Raw genomic sequence first — 20805 nt, 5'->3', positions numbered from 1 at the left:
GAGTGAGGTAGTGAGATAGAGAGTGATTGAGGTAGTGTGTGAGAGAGAGTGAAGTTGTGAGGTTGTGAGCTAGAGAGTGAGGTAGTGATGTTTTGAGAGAGAGAAGTTGTGAGATAGTGAGGTAGTGAGATAGAGTGGAGTAGTGAGGTAGAGAGAGTTATGTAGTGAGAGAGTGAGGAAGTGAAACAGTGATGTAGTGAGGGAGAGGGATGTTGTGAGGTAGTGAGATGTAAGCAGAGTGGTGTTGTGATGTAGTGAGATAGAGAGAGGTAGTGAAAGAGACAGTGAAAGTGAGTTAGTGAGATAGAAAGAGTGAGGTAGAGAGATAGAGAGTGAGCGATGTAGTGAGTTAGAGTGAAGTTGTGATATAGAGTGAGGTAGTGAGAGAGTGAGGTAGTGATCTTTTTAGAGAGAAGTAGTGAGATAGTGATATAGAGGGGAGTAGTGATGTATAGAGAGTTATGTAGTGAGAGAGTGAGGTAGATAGAGAGTGAGGTAGTGAAAGAGTGAGTTAGAGGTATTTTCTGACGTAGTGAGATAGAAACAGTGAGTGATGTTGTGAGATAGAGAAAGATTGAGGTAGTGAAAGAGAGAGTGAGGTAGTGAGGGATGTTGTGAGGTATTAAGATAGAAACAGAGTGATGTAGTGAAGTAGTGAGATAGAGTGAGGTAGTGAAAGAGTGAGTGTAAGTGACTTAGTGTATTTGAGAGAGAGAGAGTGAGGTAGTGAGATAGAGAGAGAGAATTAGTGAGTTAGAAAGAGAGTGAAGTTGTGAGGTAGTGAGAGAGTGATGTAGTGAAGTTTTGAGTCTGTTGTGATATAGTGAGGTAGTGAGAGTGAGATAGAAATAGATAGTGATGTAGTGATAGAGAGTGAGGTAGTGAGATAGAGAGAGAGTGAAGTTTTTAAGTAGTGTGTTAGAGTGAGAGATAGTTACTGTGGTAACTATGGAACTGTGGAAAACAACACTGCGACAAAAAGATGTACTTACTACAAGACAGGCCCACTAGAGAATATAGCTGTGAGTTTGAGGTCAAAGAGAGTGTGCCTGCCTCCGCTGTGAGAAGAGTAGGTGATGGCGTAGTGGCGCTGGAGATCACCTGTTGCCGAGTTTGAGGCATGCATGCCTCCATAGGAAGCCATTCCCCTAGCCCCTTTGTTTTTGTGTGGGATGGGCCAGTGCTTGTTGTCCTGTCTTTGTCCTCAACCCGAAGCGAACCTGGGAGCCAGGCTGCTTCAGCTTGTGCCCTCACCCCAGCGGCCACTTTCCGAAAGGATAGTAAGTCAACTGGAGAAATGGAGCGCACAGGACTAACAGGGAAACAAGAGAGCACACCGCGCTGAGAGGGGAGCAAGAGAGCACACAGAGCTGAGAGGGGAGCAAGAGAGCACACCGGGCTGAGAGGGGAGCAAGAGAGCACACCGGGCTGAGAGGGGAGCAAGAGAGCACACAGAGCTGAGAGGGGAGCAAGAGAGCACACATGACTGACAGGGAAACAAGAGAGCACACCGCGCTGAGAGGGGAGCAAGAGAGCACACAGAGCTGAGAGGGGAGCAAGAGAGCACACCGGGCTGAGAGGGGAGCAAGAGAGCACACCGGGCTGAGAGGGGAGCAAGAGAGCACACATGACTGACAGGGAAACAAGAGAGCACACCGCGCTGAGAGGGGAGCAAGAGAGCACACATGACTGACAGGGAAACAAGAGAGCACACCGCGCTGAGAGGGTAGCAAGAGAGCACACATGACTGACAGGGAAACAAGAGAGCACACCGCGCTGAGAGGGGAGCAAGAGAGCACACAGAGCTGAGAGGGGAGCAAGAGAGCACACCGGGCTGAGAGGGGAGCAAGAGAGCACACGGGGCTGAGAGGGGAGCAAGAGAGCACACATGACTGACAGGGAAACAAGAGAGCACACCGGGCTGAGAGGGGAGCAGGAGAGCACACGGGTCTGAGAGGGGAGCAAGAGAGCACATGGGGCTGAGAGGGCAGCAAGAGAGCGTACAGTACTGACAGGGTACGCAAGAGATCGCACATGTCAGAGGGGTGCAAGACTGCACATAGGTCTGAGAGGGAAGGAAGAGAGCACAGAGGACTGACAGAGAAGCAAGAGAGTGCACAGGTCTGAGAGGGGTGCAAAGGAGCGCACAGGTCTGAGAGGGGAGCAAGAGAGTGCACGGGTCGGACAGGGGAGCAAGAGCGCCTTGGACTGGCAGTGGAGCAAGAGATCGCAGGGTTGGATGGGGAGCATTGGAGAGCGCACAGGTCTGTCAGGGGACCAAGAGAGCACACCGGACTGACATGAGCAAGAGAGCACACGGGGCTGGCAGTGGAGCAAGAGAGCACACGGGTCGGACAGGGGAGCAAGAGAGCACACGGGTCGGACAGGGGAGCAAGAGAGCACACGGGTCGGACAGAGGAGCACGAGAGCACACGGGTCAGACAGAGGAGTACAAGAGCACACGGGTCAGACAGAGGAGCACGAGAGCACACAAGGCTGGCAGTGGAGCAAGAGAGATGTAATGAGAAAAGGGTCTCCCTGTTTGAATTAAGGCCCTAGAGGAGGGAGAAAACACAAAAATATCTAGTACGAACCTCTAAACCGGCCTGTATGCTTCTTCAATAGATCTCTAAAGATTCTGCATTTCCCAATCAAAAATGTCAAAGATACATTCTATTTCATATTATCACACTATTTTTATAGATGCCAATCCACTAAAGTTTTATAAACAAAAAATGTTTTTTATTCATTTTTTTCAGTCCAGGTACTCCTCTTTCTATTATTGCTAAGGCAAATGCTATTCATTTATTTTAGATAGGTGCATCCTATCACGGCATAACGCTGAGTTCGCCGTAAAGCCGTGGAGCATCCGTAGCCAGCAGTCTGAACCTACTCATAAACTCCAAAATTATTTCTGAAAAGGAAACTAAACACGAGATTCACAGCAGTCGCTCTTTTGAAAATTATCGGAAGCTGTCCATATAAATTTCTGAGTGTGAACATACGCTCATATTCCGACCTACCAAGAAAAATCTATCAGTTGTTTTCATGACACAGATGATTTTCGTGGCTGGAGACTTACATATTACCTGATGAATTTATAGACACCCAGACATATTTTATATCTATCTCATTCGTTAATACTTGGCAGTTGGTCCTGAAGAAGGTGGTTTCCCACTGAAACGCGCGTTGACCGCGAGATTGCTAACATCAGAGACATTGAAAGTTAACATCCTTTCAATTTTGTCAACTGGAGAAATCTGACAAATTTAAAGTTTTAGCTTCCCTTTTACCTTTAAACTATCCTCTTCATTTCTTTTTGTTTGAATGCAAGTATGAATGAATAGCAAATGCTTTTTTATACCGTAGATGTCTAGGATGTCTTTTTTCACTTATATTCAATTTGTAATAATGTCTGTATCTCAAATCACAAGTGTAAAACCTGACAAATGTTATTTCTTGCTTTAAATTATGTGTAAATCTTAAACACAAAAAGGAAAAAAATGAATAAAAAAAATTTTTTGTTTATAAAACTTTAGTGGATTGGCATCTATAAAAATAGTGTGATAATATGAAATAGAATGTATCTTTGACATTTTTGATTGGGAAATGCAGAATCTTTAGAGATCTATTGAAGAAGCATACAGGCCGGTTTAGAGGTTCGTACTAGATATTTTAGTGGAGCAAGAGAGCGCACAGGGCTGTCAGGGGAGCAAGAGAGCACACGGGACTGACATGAACAAGAGAGCACACAGGGCTGACAGGTGAGCAAGAGAGCACACGGGGCTGACAGGTGAGCAAGGGAGCACATAGGTTTGACAGGGGAGAAAGACAGCGCACAGAACTGAAGTAAATAGAAGACACACAGGACTGTCTGGGGATCACAGAAGCACACGGGACGTGCAGGTGAACAATGGAGCACACAGGACTGGCAGAAGAACAAGGGAGCACGCATAGCTGGCAGGGGGAACAAGGAAGCACTTAAGACTGGCGGGGGGGAATGGAAGCACGGAGAACTGGCACGGGTCAAGGGAGCACGCGGAACATGAATGGAAATCTTGCAAGCGAGAACGGGCAGTGGAGCAAAATAGCACGTGTTGCACGTGAACGCCGGTTCTGTGGCACCTCCTGTCGCATCTAAAAGGGGTGTCCCACTGTACCTCGTCTCCCAACTCAGTGACGTGGGCGGAAATGATTTGTAGTGTCTGCCTTGCTTCCCAAGTACACCACTGAAACGCAGCGGCGGTATCAAGTGCAAAATAGAGTGCCATATAAACAAGGGGTTGCTGCCTCTGCCTCACATTTGAAAACAGTGATTTAACCGGTAATAACCTAAACAGCACTCTGGCAGTCCGATCGGACACACATACAGAGGAAAAAGCAAGCCGCCCCTTGCACCAAGAAGTCGGATAGAAAGAACACACTGCAACATGTAAGACTTGGAGAAGGAACATTAAAAACCCAAAGAATGCAGCCCAGTCACCCTCCCTCTGGGCCTAGAGTTAGGAACAGCGGATAAGAGCCAAGGCTAAGCTAAGATGGTGCGTGGCTGGCAAGTAAATGAGACGAGAAGTTTCACCCCCTCCCACGCCGCTGAGAACTCGAGTGCGGAGCAGCCGAGAACTCCCAAAGTGCGCCTACGAGTCCCAGCGCTTTACTCGAGTGTAAACTTTCGACTGACCTGCCCGCCGCCGGCTCCTCTGGAGGCACGGAGTAGAGACACCCCATGGCCTGCAAGTATAGACCCGAGTATGTGAGTGTCCCGGGCCTGGACTCGCTGCTCCGCAGAACAGCTTTCTGTAACTTTAGCTGTACGGAAACGTGCCCCAGGCCTTTCCATTCTTCGGCGCTCACTGCTCGGCGCACAACTCATTAGCTTCCTTCCTTTTGTGAGGGGAAGAGGCGTCTGCGAGCCAAGACCCTGGACCAAGTCATAAGAGCAGCTGCAGTGGCAATGGGGACGGAGGCTCGGTCCTGCGGGGCTCCCACGTTCTCACACCGACCGAAGCACTGGCGGAAAGACGGGCGTGCACAGAGGCACGTGCGCACGTACACGGAGATTAACAGAAAGTCAAGCTTGTACAGTCAGATACACTCAGAGACAGACACCAGCACAACAACACGGCGCCGAACGGATAGATCGTCACAGGCAGACGACAGTAAAAAAATGGCGGGTCGAAGCTTCGAAACTTTTTCGGATTCGGGGGCGTGTTCCTGCTGTTCTAAAAGGGAGTGGCTAAAAAGTGGAAAGAACAGCAAGGAACACGCCCCTGAATCTGAAAAAGACGGAGCCTATTTGGAGGGACGGCTCTCTCCTCCAATGGCTGGCCTCCGTTTAGGAAGCCAGCCAATGGAGGAGAAGCAAAAAGAGAGGCGGGCTAAATAGCCACTCTAGAAAACATTAAATCTTCCGACTTCCGGTTCTGCCTTCGGCAGACCGGTAGTCCTCGACCTAAAAAGGCAATTGATTATGCACTGAATGGGCCCACTAAAGCCCGTTCCCTTTTATGCAAGCACTATGTTAGACCACTGTTGCTTGTCACTTAAGCCATTAACGTAAGTACTGTCTGAGACCACAAAAGCACTAACCGTGCAATGTTGCTTAAAGCCCTGATTGCAGTGTGTAAAATCATTTGCTTTATAGGTCTGGCTGACACTAGACTCCTTTTAAGGTCAAGCTACAGGCAGCTTTAGCTGTCTGACAGAGAATGACAACAGTTGGCAGGGAGATGCAATAGATCAGCCGCCCTTTGCCATCAGTTGTTTCTAAGCATCATTCACATTTTCAGAAGCCCACATTAAAGCCATTGGTTGATTTAACTTCATTACTCGTAGAGCATTTCCTCTTTAGAGGCCCACATTAAGAGTATAGATTTGCCTTCCACAACAACGCGTTGGTGGTGAAGTGCCAATGTGCTATAACGGAGGACTATCTGAAGGCAGCACAGAAGCCATGGGACTTCTTGGCAGCTTCCTTGATAGGTGCAACTTAAGAGCCCTACATAAGGCTGGGTAGTGAAGCATCTATTATTGCAAGGTTATTACTGCATGCGACAGTCCCAGCAAAATTTCTGAAGCATTTATAAGGCCATATGAGAAGATTTGTATGGGTATACATTTAAGTGAGAGTATAAACTAAAACGATATTGTCATTTTGTGCTACTGGTTTGCGAGCAAAGTAAATCATATTTTTACATTTTCACTGTCTGTGCCACTTGAAGAGCTACAAAAATATATCCTAACATTCAACTTATCTGCAAGTATGTGACCCTAGATCGCTACCTATGATGGAAAAAAAATATTTTCCACATTCTAGAATTAAATATTTCAGAACAGTCCAACACTCGATCTTATAACAAAGGGCATGTTTAGTCTCAAGTCTTTGGAAACATAACATTGCAATAAGAAGAGTTACTCCATCATGGTCATATCCAACGTAAACAGCTGCATAACAGAAAATGGGATGTTGCTCCCTTATTAATATTACACTAGTGTGAACGTTTGTTGAATTGCCCTGGAAATAGGATAAAACAATGCCAGCAAATCAAACACCCACTGTTTGCTGAAAAAATGTTTTATTCGGAGATTCAATTTAAGACCATTGGAGGCAAATCTACAAGTTCTCCACAGCTGCTGCAAATGCAATAAAAAGAAAAAGATTAAATATAAATTAGTTTCTCCAATTTTCTGAGCACTTTGCTTCTGGCCATGATTAAAAAACGCAATCACTGGTTGGCCTGAACACAACGTCATGTCATGTGTATTTCTTACATTCGTAAAGCAGAACGTTTAAATAGTTTAAAAAAATTGTAATACAGTGGCCACAGGGCTAGTAAGTCTGAATAAACTATATCGCCTTGCTGTGGCATAGGCCCTCAGTTCATACCATTAGAATCTACTGCAGCAGTATGTCATCATACAGCAAGCTGAAGTAGTCCAAATTAATATACAGTGTTATCTTTTGGAGACAGACACTTTTATTCCATGCACAAAGGCAGGAATAAATGACATTACAGAGCAGTGAGTAAAACAGCCCCATATGTCCTGCAAACGTTTAACGAAATGAAATAAAATAATTATTGCTCTTCTATTATGAGAGAAACTACATTTGCTGAGTTGAGTTTCCATTCCAAGTGTTGTTTTCATCGTCATCATCCTGAGTCTTTAACCTATATACTTTGCCTTCTTTTTTGAACTCTTCACCACGCTTGTCCAGCACTCTTTTTCTGACTGATTCTCTACAACAAAATGAACACAATAAAAATGTAAATAAAAAGTATACTTCATTCTTATCTTATGCAGGAAAATGTTTCTTTCTCTTAATTCAGAGGATTTCGTAAAGTGAACTGTCACAGTCATTGTGAAACAAAAGACTGTAGGATGTTCGTTTTTTCTAACACAATATTTAAATAGCTTGTAAATGAAAAGTACAGACATTTCAAAACATCAGGAAATAAGAAATCATTTTTTTTTTAATTTACAAGTAATGTAAACATCTAAATCGGAACAAAACAAATCAGAACCCTTTCCTTGGTGATGTGCAAATGACAAATATTTGCAGAAACTCTATTTTCAAACAATTGCTTGCACACTACATAGTTTTTATGAGTAAAACTACAAGTAAGTGGCCTTTTCAATGGAAAATGTGGTTATTGCAAATGATAGTGTGCTACCACTTCATGCTTTAGTTATACATTCATTAGTTGATAGTTTTTAAACCTGATTCGAGAAACATTCCAGCCCGCCCATATGACAATGCTGGTAATGAACTAAGAGGCAAGTCAGGGGTCATGTGTATCTTATATGTGGCTAGATTTGTATTCTATATTGAGCAAAAGTTTAGTCTATTAAATCATACAAAAGAGTTTTTGTTGTACAGCAAACATGCTGAACTCACATACTGAAAGGGGTTCTCATATGTGATAATAAAGAAATTGACGGCTCAGTGAATTAAAATATTTGCCCTGGATCACATAATTCGAAACCAGTTTATGGGTATACAGCATTACAGTTAGGTCGAGTAGATTATTTAAGTCACTAGACCTGTAGGTCTGGTGCACAAGTTACTTGTGTAACAATATATCTGTAAGAGACATTAGTTAGTGATAGATTCCTTACCTTAGAATATCCCCAGGCGTCAGACTGGATCGGTAAAGTTTTTCGTTGGCAGTACCCCTGCACGTCGGTAGGCATCATCGTACGGCTCCGTGTATGTTGCTGGCGTCGTAGTGGCCGAGATGACGCCGCTGGAGCTAGTTCGACGCGCCCGCACGCGCTGACGTCAGTTCTGTACACGACTGCCCGCGCCAGAAACGCAGGGCCATGCAAGATACTGACCACTGGTGCATTGAAACTAGGCCCCTAAAAAGGAATGACCTTAACCCTAGAAATCAGTTTGCAGAACGGGGAGGATGGGAGGGGCGGTAAGAAATCTATCACTAACAAATGTCTCTTACAGTTATATCGTTACACAAGTAACTTGTGCATCTGAAAGAGACACGTTAGTGATAGATTATTACCTTAGAATAGATACCCCAGCAATACCAACCCCGGTGGTGGGTCTGCGAACAAAGATCACACCAGAAAGTCACGGAGAACAGAACAGCCAAAGAAGCCATCTCTCCGGACTGGACTGTCATGGCACTAATGCTTAGTAAAGGTGTGCAGCAAGGCCCATGTGGCTGCCTGACAGATGTCTTGCAAGGGGACACCACATCCTAATGCAGTAGTAGCTGCTGTCGCCCTGGTAGAATGGGTGCGCAACCCCACCGGTGGTTCCTTTTTAGCCAGAGAATAACAGGCTTTGATACACAAGACAGCCCAGTGGGAGATAGTCATCTTGTGTGCAGCCCGGCCATCTAGGCGCCCACGTAGCCAACAAAGAGCTGGTCATCCACCCGGAACTGTTGTGTGCGATTTAAGTAAAAAGAAAGCACACGTTTTGGGTCCAGACGGAAGAGCCCTCTTCCTCTCTGGAAGGGTGCGGAGGCGGAAAGAAATTGGGCAAGGTGATAGTTTGCCCAATGTGAAAAGCAGTGACGTTTGGCAAGAAGGAAGGATGAAAGTAAGCACAACCTTGTCCGGATGGATAGACAGAAAAGGAGGCTTACAGGAAAGTCTGGAGCTCACTCACTAGCCTAGCGGAGGTGATGGCAACCAGGAAAGCAGTCTTCAAAAGTTAACAAAAGAAGAGGACAGTTGTGAAGCGGCTCAAAAGGAGCGCACATCAAGAAAATAAGTACCAGATTCAAGTCCCACTGCGGCATCACAAACGGAATAGGAGGGAAAAGGTGAGTAATGCCTTTGAGAAATCTATTAACAGGGGACTTGAAAAGAGAGGGCTGATCAGGAAGCCTGAGAAAGGCCGAGATTGCAGAAAGGTAGCCCTTGATAGTGCCCAGAGGAGAGCCCTACCTGGCCAAAGAAAGAAGGAACAAAAGGACCTCTGAAAGAGGGACCGAAAAGGGATCCACAGTCTTTGCTGTGCACCATGCCACAAATTTGTTCCACCTGCAGGCGTATGCTGATTTGTTCCACCTGCAGGGATACCTGGCTGCCAGAATGACATCACAGACTTCAGGAAGCAAGTCAAACGGAATCCATGGTCGCCGCTCAATCTCCACGCATGTAGGTGGAGGCTGGATAGGTTCAGGTGGAGGACCCTCCCCTGCTGCTGCAACAGAAGATCCTCCCGAAGAGGCAGTCGGATCGGGGATCCATGCTTATACTGAGTAGCTCGGGATACCAAACTCTTCAAGCCCAGTCCGGGGTCACAAGAATGACTTGGGCCAGGTCACGGATGATCTTCTTCAGCACTCTGGGTAGAAATGGTATAGGCGGAAAGGCGTACAATAGACCACAGCTCCACTTGTGACGAAAAGCGCCGCCGAGCGAGTGCCGCCTTGGAAATGTCCAGAGACGCAAAGTCTCCTAAAATAGGGTCCACGACCCCACCCCGCCTTGCTTGTTGCAGTAACACATGGCGGTGGTGTTGTCTGTGAACACCTGCACTACTCTCCCCTTGACAGTGGGCAAGAATGCCTTCAGTACAAGTAAGATCGCCCGGAGCTCCAGAAGGTTGATATGGAGCCTGGACTCCGCCGGAGACCAGAGGCCTCTGATCTCCGCCTCTCCCATGTGACCGCCCCATCCCAGGAGGGACGCATCGGCCACCACTATGTGCTCCGGTTGAGGAAGGGAAAGTGATCTGCCGCTGACTGCCACCACTGCAACTGTTGTGCAGGACGTACTCTGACAGGTTGCCCTGATGCTGCGCCCACTGGAACTTCAGGTCCCACTGCAGAGCCTGCATTTGCCATCTGGCATGATTTGTCAGCAGGATGCAGGAGGCCATGAGGCCTAGCAGCCTCAAGGTCATCCTGACTGAAACCCAGGACAAGGGCCGAAACATCGGAATCATAGCCCGAATGTCCCAGGCTCGCTGTTCGGGAGGATAAACCCGAAACTGCAACGTGTTTAGAACTGCTCCGATGAAGAGGAGCCTCTGAGAGGGAATCAGGTGCGACTTCGGCATGTTGATGGAGAACCCCAGCAAATGCAGAAGGTCGGCCGTAGTCTGGATGTGGGAAACGACTGCCTGGGGCGAGCCCGCCTTCAACAACCAGTCGTCGAGATAGGGGGAAGACTGAAACCCCCTGGTCTGTGCAGATGAGCTGCGACCACCGCCATCACTTTTGTGAACACCTGAGGGGCGCTGGTAGGGCCAAAAGGGAGCACGGTGAACTGAAAGTGCTCGTGGCCTACCGTGAACCGCAGGTTACGCCGGTGGTAAGCGTCCTGCAAGTCCAACGCTACCATCCAGTCTTGCGGGTCTAGGGCAGATAAGACCAGAGCAAGTGTGAGCATCTTGAACTTCTCCTTCTGGAGGATGCGATTGACGTTCCGAAGGTCTAAGATAGGACGTAGGCCCTTGTCCTTCTTGGGAATAACAACCACAATCTACTTCTGGCATTGGAACGTGCTTGATGGCCCCCTTGGCCAAGAGGGCCGCAACTTCCGGATGGAGAAGTGCCCAGTGATCCCCTGACATGCGGTGGTACTGAGGTGGCATGGCTGGAGGTGTAACTCGAAGGGGAGGGAGTAGCCCCTTCGGACTATCTGCAAAACCCACCTGTCCGAAGTGATGGTGCGCCAGTGGGGGAGGTGATGGTGAATCCTGCGGCTCACTGGCATTTGGTGGGCCTGAAAGATCGGACTAGGAAGGTTTGGAGGCAGTGGTGGTAGGGGAGGTGGTGGACTGACCCACCCACTGGTCCCACGTCCGCGGCTGCGCAGGCCTGTGGCTCTGAAACGAACATGTGGGGGAGCCCCTTCCTTGACCACGAAAGGAGCGAAAGGCAGAAGCCAAAGGAGTGAGTGTAGCAGACAGGGCTAAGGACTTCGCCGTAGCTCGCGAGTCGTTAAAGCGCTCCAACGCACTATCCACCTTGTCGCCAAAAAGGCGAGTGCCATCAAAGGGCATGTCCATCAGAGTGTTCTGGACATGCCCTGAAAAGTCAGTTGTTCTCAGCCAGGCGTGACGGCGTAGCGCCACTGTCGTGGAAATCGCTTGGCCCAGCGAGTCGGCAGTGTCAAGGCCACAACAAATCGTGAACTTGGCTGCATCTCTCCCCTCAGCAATAGCTCCGGACACTGAGGCAGCACCTGCACCACCGTATCCCACACAGAGAGGGAATAACGGCCCAAGAGGCATGCGGTGTTCACAGACCGCAACCCAGAACTGGCGGAAGAGAAAATCTTCCCAAATTGCTCCAGTTTCTTGGACTCCCTGTACGGAGGTGCGGAAGGGAATGCCCTGGGGGACGCAGAGGCTTGGACAACCAACCTCTCAGGGGTAGGGTGTGGGGAGAGGTAAATGGGGTCGCCCGGGCCGGGCGATGGCGTCGGGCCACGTTCCTATCCACAGAAGCCCCTGTGTTGGGCCTGGACCATGTGCCCAAAAGAACGTCAGAAAGTGCGTCACTGAAGGGCAGCCTGCGGCTCTGCAGAGTAAGACGCTGGTCGAAGCACCTCAGTCAGGAGGTTAGTCCTGACGGCCACTGTAGGGAGCTCTAGGTGAAGAGCCTCGGCCGCCCTACGCAACACCTCTGAATAAGTACCACCCTCCTCCGTAGCCACGGTAGAAGGGAACAGTGCGCCAGGTTCTGGAGAAAAATCCAGTCCACCTGCGTCCTCCAAATCCTCTTCCCAGTCCGGCTCTAACTCGCATTGGGCTGCGAGAGGGTCTTCAGACCCCTCCCCGTCCTCTGTAAACTGCGGAGTGAGAAAGAAGGTGGGTGGATAAAGGGTTAGAAATTCCCCATGGGCGTCGGCAGGGGGGAAGCCGGGGACGGCGTCAGCCGGGGGCCGGCTGGCGCCGGAGTAGGCGTCTATGTCGGTGGAGGTCGTATGAGGCCAACCGGCATCGGCTGTGATCCAAACCTGGATCCACGGGAGTCTCGCAGCGCCGAGGCCGGAGCAGTCGATGATGTCGGCGCCGGAGACGAAGGAAGGTAAGGACCTCCACTTGGGACCACGGGGCCCGTAGGCACGCCGGCAGGGCCAGACGGGCCAAATAGCTGGCCATAGCAGACAGGAATTCCTGCAGCTGAGCCGGAGTTGCCGACGGACCCGGGAAAGGCGGGTAGGCCGTCAACAACTGCCTAGGCTCCTCCGGAGCCACGGGCGTGGCACCACCCGCACCCTCAGCCACTGCTGACGAAAACTTTCCAGAACTGACACCTGGGGATATTCTAGGTAAGGAATCTATCACTAACGTGTCTCTTTCAGATACACTGGTTTGTGAACAATCGTTTGGTCAGCTTGAATGGCCGTTTTAATAATGATATGCCAGCAGCCGCATCATTTCGGCAGGCCCAATTAACTAAATGTTTACTCCCGCCTGGCATGTTGGTCTCTTTACAGATTTTAAAGTAGCAAAATGTAAGGACAGTGATCATTGGTCGATCTCGGCTGTTCTCAGTCTTCATGAGCCAGTGGCTTTTGAGAGGCTACTCCCTTAGGAGGTATCCCACCCACAAACAACTTGCTTAGATTCTGCCCAGGTTGAGGTTCTAGCTGCTTATCAATTGTCAGAAAATACTGAGGTTTAGTGCTTGGGGTACTTTAGGAATTGAGATTATTACTATAATTCTGGTGCTTGGATCAGGTCATAGTCAGGTCATGCAGACTCCATTGAGCTATAATATCCCCATGAGATATATATAGCCTGTCCTTTTGCAATCAGTGACTTGACTTCTGGTTTGAAGGATTGAACTCATACGACCATTTGCACATCCATATAGGTATATGTAGGACACTGTTGGTTCGTATAGAATATGATATGTAAAAGCATTTTATGCAATGGACCTCGTGAAATATTGTCATGTGTTGTCAAGGATTGTGATGTTGTAATACACAGGCAATTGTGGGAATTGTACAATGAAAAATGTAATATGTTGCATGATGTTGGGACAGTGCAATGTAGAGAATATGGTGCCAATGGTATGCAGTTATACTGAAATCAGCCTTTTTAGGTCTCGGCTAGCGAAGGCTGCGCTTGCGCAGTCTCGCTCGCGAGAATTAATGACTTTGAGAAGAGGGGCTTGCACCCGCCCCTCTTCTCCCCTGTTCTCCATTGGCTGGCCTCTTGAATGCTGGCCAGCCACTGGAGAAGAGGTCAGTCACTCCATTTAGGCCCCGTCCTTTTCGGATCGGGGGGCGTGTTTTTTGTGAAAAGTCTCAAGGAGGAGACAACAGCAAAACACGCACCCGAATCCGAAAACGACGCTGCCTTTCTCCGAGGCATTTCTGTTTTGCCTCGGAGAAAGGCGGTGGTGTCATCCGGTGCCCTAGCTCGTAAACAGACTCCGTGTCACTGAAAGCCTGTAGTGTTCTGTCCTTTTTTTTAAAGATTCTACATTATACATATCCCCCATTTGAGCATTTAAAGCGTTTGGAGCTTTGGCGCCATTACATACTTCAAGGGGATTGAGGGATTCAGATGTAGCCGTCCCTCCTGCGGCATTCGATACACTGTTGCTAACAATGTTGCTAGCCATATCTGTAACTCTCTCCCCCGTTGAAGATTTACTTGGAATCTTGTCTTAACAGGCTAAACCCCTGTCTTCCGCTTACCCTGTTCACCGAAAACATCCCGGGCACCGTCTGTGTCCTAGACTTCGTAGCACCATCCGCAAGACGCCATTCGCCGCTGGTAGTTCCATTTTTACTCTCCGCCCGCTCCTGGGTAGGTGTGCGAGCAGCTTCTGATTCCTTAGGGGTAGCCTGCTTCTTAGGCGCTGTTAAGGTCTTAGCGCCGGTCGCTCCTTCCTTCAGAGCGAGTCTCCGTGGCGCCATCCCACCTAGCCGTGAACTCCACCGCCGGCTCCCAGCAAGCAGCGCCGGCAACAGGTATGACCGGTTTCTCAGGTGCAGAGCGCCGATAACAAACACCTCCGATGCGCGTTGTAATTGTTTGTATAAATATTGCTGAAAAATCATCCGGGCTCAGGTTCAGCTTTTTTTCACCACCGTGGCTCAGCTGGGCATTGGATTTCACCAAAAATTACCATAAAGCAGAGCAGCGGTCAGGGAGTGACTCTCGCACGGGTCACGCAGCCGCCGTCTTGCCGCCAGATTTCAGTTTTCAATGTTGTTTGTTCTGACTTCAGGGAGGCAGGGGAGAGGACTCCTTGATTAATTTACATAATTGGTTCATTTTAGCAAGTACGAGCATTTCTCCCCTTCATATTGACCATTTGCATTTCGGAGAAACGTAGGATACGTTTAAGGGAAGGGAGATCGTGGATACAATTTTACTACTTCTAGAAGAAGAACTCGTGAGTTTGATGTCCAATCGAGAAACGTCCTACTTTTTCAGGGAGCTACCTGTTGCGTTTGTTTTTAAAATGTTTATTCCTCAACGCACAGCTCCTTTTGGGCGTTCATAAATTCTTCAATACCTATATTCGTTTGGGGGAGACACCATCTTTTATAACCAAAATAATGTAAATTATTTTTGTGCGTGAGGTGCTTTGCGAAATACTCCCGTTCTGGAATTTTACAATCTGAGAGCAAACTGAAATGGCGACCAGTCGACACATAGGAGCGCCAGTCCGGACAAGAGGAGTGCGGTGAATCACGCGGAGTAGACAATATCTGTTTTATCAAACACGTTTGCAAGTGTTCAATACTACCTCACATTTTATTCCACGGGTTGTTTGAGATATTGAAAGCTGACAAGAAAGCATGTTACAAACTTCGAAGGGCACAAAACAGAGCCAACCTCCCTCCGCAAGGATTTAAACACGTTATGCTGGAGCAAGCGCATTATCCCACCGAACTACCTTTGGCTAGAGTTATGTCGGCAAGTCTCGCAGCCGGATACGACCAACTCCGAATTCCACGCGCTGCGTCCTCTTCCAGCTTTTCCTCTCAGCCCAGCCTCTTGACTGCTGGCTTAGATCACCTGTGGAACAGCCCCCTCGCCCCCCTCCCCTGATCTACACAACTAAAGAGGAACCTCATTTTATCAGCTAATTGGCCACTTGGCTGGTGTTAAGAGGTCAGCTGCTCCCCCGGGACTCTCCGCTGTGCTGAATGCACATTTCGGCCTTGCACGCTGTGTGAGAGAAAAGGAATGCAGATTTCAACGGCCACCTTCCCACAGACTGGATGTGCAGGCATTGTGGGCTGATTGGCAGCCTGCAGGGGGAGGAAATGAGAGCTCGAAGCCCCCTCCTCGGGCATACTCATAGCTCGAGCCAGGGAACACGGGGCCTGCCCTGGGGCATGCATCCTGGTTGCTTAGGGGTAGCGCGTGTTTGTTACCAATATACTTTTAAAATAAAATGAAGCGAGTTACTAACTCGGAGGCATCGGAGCGCTGTGCTTCTTTTATTGGGAGACGAGAGACCAGCTAAAATCGTTTTAATCTACAGGGGAATTCACCCCATTCAGTTGCATTTCACACATTAACAATTGCATTGCCGCAAAGGGAGAATACATGATCTGCCTACGATCACACGTTTTCAGGCATGTCCTCTGACCTGGCACGCGTGTTCTCTAAATACAGCTGACTGGCTCTCACGCATGCCTTTATATAGCACCTAAGCCTTTCAGAATAAAAGCGATGTAAATGCAGGTTTATTATTCATGCAATATAATTAGTGCTAATTCTGCCCATTTCGGAGGATTACATACTTTGAACTCATAATAATTCAGAGCCGCAGCTTGTAAATTACACACGGATCCGAACAGCCGATGGTGCTTAACCCCAAGAGCTATCCTACTCATCTTCCATATTCCCGCACGGAGTGATCTTTGATAGTTTGGTGTGGGTTGCATCTTTGAATACTTCTACGCTGTAAAACTAACTCGGAAGCATCGGAGCGCTGTGCTTCTTTCATTGGGGGACAAGAGACCTGCTAAAATCGTTTAAATCTGCAGGGGAATTCACCCCATTCAGTTGCATTTCACACATTAACAATTGCATTGACAAACAGGGAGAATACATGATCTGCCTACGATCACACGTTTTCAGGCAGTGGAGGAGCCAGGGTGCGAATCCTGGTCCTCGGGTTGTATAAATCCGCATGTGAGCCCCTGGACCGCATGTCCTCTGACAGCCGACGCTGCACCCTGTCTTTTCACCAAAGGAAACTTACATGGAGAAGAGCGGGTTTACTCTCAGAATATCTCAATTTTAATGTCCTGTTGCCTAATCACGGCCACAGCATTGCTTCCATAATCCTGTGCAGGTTCGTACATGGAGGTGCGTATAGCTTTACCAGTCTTCACTCCACAGAGAAGTACCCTGACCATGTGTGTCAAAAGAGCCTGTGCTCCTTCGTTCAGATCATCCTTTCAAGCCCTGAGCCTCAAAGGGCTGATTCCTTGCAACGTCTGCAAATGCTATAGGCCATGTTCCACTGTATAAGACTTGTGTATACACCAAAGATTTTCCATTCCTGTTGCGTCACTGAGGGGCCATTTCTGTTTTACATTTACAAAAAAGCCCAAACTTCAACACACGGTTGATTACAGATGTACAAGGAGCAGAGTCTCCTGGTGAGAGGAGGCCACAGCGAAGGCACGGCAGACTGAAGCAAGGATCCCAGGCATGGCCGTCTCTACGACGTTCCTACCAATGCTGCTGCTGCTGAGTGAGGTGACTGCCGGTGAGTTAAACCATACAGTGCCGATCACACCCTACCCGCCTGCTCTGTGTTCATATGTCACCATCCCTGCTCTGTATGCAGTTCATATATATCGATGTACCTGTTCCTCGCTTGTCTTCTGTGTTATCTACGTTAAATCCTGCCGGCCCTCCTTGTCTCCTTTATTTTCCCGTATCTTACTTGCTAGAAGCCCTCCCTGCCTGTTCTGTGTCTGCTCCGTCTTACTCTTTTAAGTGTGCTTCTGGCCATATCACTCGGTTTCCTTATATCTTGTTCATTTTATGTAATTATGCCCTTTCCTGCTTGCTTTATGTGCCTGCCCCCCGCCTGCTCTCTGGTCAGCTGCCATCACTGTCTAGTCACTCGATAACTCCATGCCCACCGGGATACCTGTTTTCTACCCCCGAACTTTAATTTAACACTCTATAAATAAAGACCTAGGTCCGTTCCTTTGAATCAATGGGCTTAACACAATGGAAACAATGTTTTGTTAAAGTCGATCCCAGGCTGGAGAAGTTTCGTCCAAGTGACTTGAAGCTATGACCCTAGTCCTTGTGGACTCATGCCATACCTTCCCCTCAGTGTCTGTGTCCACTGCACGCTTGAACCCTGGCTGTCTGATGTCCCTCTACCCAACTTGTCCCCTGCCAGACATTTGAACCTTTGACCTGCCCGTCTTATATTCCAATGCACCGCCTACTGTGTTTTGTGTTATGCCTACTCTGCCCTGGCTTTCCATTGTGCATGTGCACAACCTGCCCTGTTGGCTTCGCCCTTGTCTTGTTAGGTTCACTTGTTTTGAAGGATCCACTGGGCCCCGCGCAGGGCATGTTGGGGGCGCCAGTTGCAGCTCAGATTCAGGGTGGTCCGGATTGACTTGTCCTTCAGATAAAGCTAAGAATGCTGCATGTCCACGGCGAGATAACAGCCAATAAAAGCATCGAGACCGATTTAGGAGGGAAACCCGGCTTCTGTAGCTAAACACTGAAACCGACAAGCACTAGCAACAAGCATTTACAATGCAATGGTCTCGGCATTGGTAAAGTTAGAGCTATTGGCATTGCTCATGACAATGCCGTTTCTTTAAATGTTTTAAAAACAAAAACATAAACAAAAATAATGTCATGAGCAATGCCAATAGCTCCAACTTTACCAATGCCGAGACCATTGCATTGTAAATGCTTGTTCAGTATGCGAGGTCTGGGGGCACTGCAATAAAAGAGGGACTGTTTCCAAACTAACAGAGGTGACAGATTACAGGTAGCCCAGTTGAAGGCATAATCCGAAATGAATAGACGACCTGTTCTTGGTTTGGTGCATTTCATGAACTAAATAAAGAGGATTTACCTACTTTGCGGAGTCCGGCGTCTCAAAGCAGTGATTTCCTGATTGTGGTGCTGGTTTTACAGGTGAAAGAGGATCACTGACATTGTCAATATATATCTACACACACACGCACACGCACACACACACAAAAAACTACAGACCAATAGCTACTGGATAGCGATTCAAAAACATTAGCTCACATTCTCCTCTCTGAACTGGAGGACTGACTTGATCAGTCTCAAATATCATCTGTACAACAAATAGGTTTTAGAAAGAGATAGGAGACACTAGAAAACATTATGGCCATCAATGTAATGCCTCAGAAAGCAATTGCTAGCGGGACACCATTATTTATGTTATTTCGACTTCAGTGCTACTTTTGATAAATAGAGTAAATAGAGCATAACTCTGGGGAAAATTAACAACATGGGTATATCCTGGACCCTACTAACAGCAATTGATCTCTTGTATACCAACACTTGGGTCAGAATAAAATTAGGGAACAGAACATCAGTTAGCAGGAAAAACTGCTAATCACAGATTAAATCAGGGGCGTGTTTAACCTGCATATAGCGGATACAATCTGACCATCAATTATGATTGCCAGAGCTTTTTTCCTAAATTAAGTGGTACACAAATAACTGAGTTGCAATTTGTTGATGATACAGTGCTTTTATACTACACCTCCATTGGTGTTCAATGCTCACTTGTTGCCTGAAGGAGTATAACCTCAATAAAAACTCAAATTAAATGTGGAAAAAACTAAGATTCTGATATGAGGGAAAAAGCAACATACAAATATCTTGAAGATTGGAGGGGAAATCATCAACCAAACAGACACCTATCAATACCAGGGTATTTGGCAAACTAGTAACATGAGTCATAGTGGTCAACTTCAGACCTTGAGCTACAGGACTAGGCACTTGCAATATTAACTTTGGCATTTGTATACTAAATTAAATAGCCCAAAAGTAACATTTATTCTGGAGGTACTCAAAGCCAAATTCCTTCCAACCATTACATATGGATCACTGACCGATGGGGTCAAACTGCATAAGGATTTGGGACAGCTAGTTACTCCTACTGTAAGGCGTATTTTTGGCCTTCTAAACAGCTCCCTCAAATGGTCTTTCAAACCTGAATAGAATCTTTAACAACTTAGGTCTGACTAAGACTGGAAAAATAATCTGAACTACAGCTCATTTAAAATCAGGGCTAAAGAAGCTGTGATTGCCCACTACTTCGGTAATAACATTGAGCAGCTAATTAAAGTAAAAAGGGCAAGACCCAACACCCTCCTTTACTTCCCCTTCACCTCATAAATACCTGATAATTAATCTCAAAGCATCAATCCGAAACAAATCTATGAGATTCAGGTTTCAGCCTCTAGCATTAGCGGAAATAAGAGTTGGTTGGAAACCTTCAGACAGGTAAATGCCGCAGAGGCAGAGATCATACATCTAAGGTTTTGGCACATATCTGTTGATGTCAAGCCTTATTGGAGCTCGACAGAAGATGACATGAATTTACAAGAAATATTAGTTTTAGAACACTTTATATAGTCCCACAGAAACTAGAAAGGCCTTAATGATAAGTGCATCAAGACAGATTTGTTTTATAATGCTGATAGGCTTGCTGTGCATTTGTATTTATGATCTGAAAGTGCAAAAAGTATATATTAACATGTACTTTTGTACAGTTTTTGAATGGTTTTATTAAGCACACAATAAATGAAATATTAAAATGAAGAGGACGGCCCTGCCCCATTTGATCTTTCTACAGCCTTCTCATAATTCTATCCTTACAAAATGCCTCTTTGAAAATGCCAATTGTATGTGAGTCATATGCTGGTTTAGCTCCTTATCCAATAGGTTGCAGTCTACACTCTCCCGTTTCCACTTCGACCTAGCTTCCCCCCCCCCCCCCCCCCCCCCGCCCGTCTGCCTTAATTAGATTTCTTGAAATTATCTCCTATGCAGGTAGTGCCCAAATTGTGGAATGAATTTCAGATAGCTTATCATTTACTCAGGAACGTTTTGTGCCTGCATGTCTGCAGTGGTCACCTGGATGAACAAAAGCTTAAACTGCACATTGATAAGATGGAAATTCTCCTGTTTGGCACTCAATTGTCTAGCTAGTTCTCTGCCATGGTGACCTTTGTACTTCAAACCACTCGGGCCCCAGCCACCTGTACACAAAAACACAAGTCTTCTTTTTTTATTATTACCACTTGTTTTCCTCCTGGATCGATCTAGTTGCAGCTACCTGCCTTTCTGATGCTTAGAATGCGAATGAAGGC

General features: G+C 47.3%; 1 protein-coding gene across 2 annotated transcripts in view; it reads right to left on the bottom strand.

Annotated features, from left to right (window-relative positions):
* Positions 1-6558: 6558 nt before the first annotated feature.
* UBXN4 (UBX domain protein 4) overlaps positions 6559-20805 on the bottom strand; it is a 225517-nt gene continuing 211270 nt past the window's right edge. For both annotated transcript variants that reach the window (XM_085647528.1, XM_085647529.1), the window contains one exon: positions 6559-7238. In XM_085647528.1, coding sequence (XP_085503654.1) covers positions 7103-7238 — 136 coding nt within the window. In that variant the 3' untranslated portion in view covers positions 6559-7102. The remainder of the gene's footprint in view (positions 7239-20805) is intronic.

The sequence above is a fragment of the Triturus cristatus genome, chromosome 3_2 (assembly GCF_964204655.1).
Source record: "Triturus cristatus chromosome 3_2, aTriCri1.1, whole genome shotgun sequence".
NCBI classification, from domain to species: domain Eukaryota; kingdom Metazoa; phylum Chordata; class Amphibia; order Caudata; family Salamandridae; genus Triturus; species Triturus cristatus.
The sequence above is the reverse complement of the archived record's forward strand: the minus strand, read 5'-3'. Positions and strand labels throughout refer to the sequence as shown.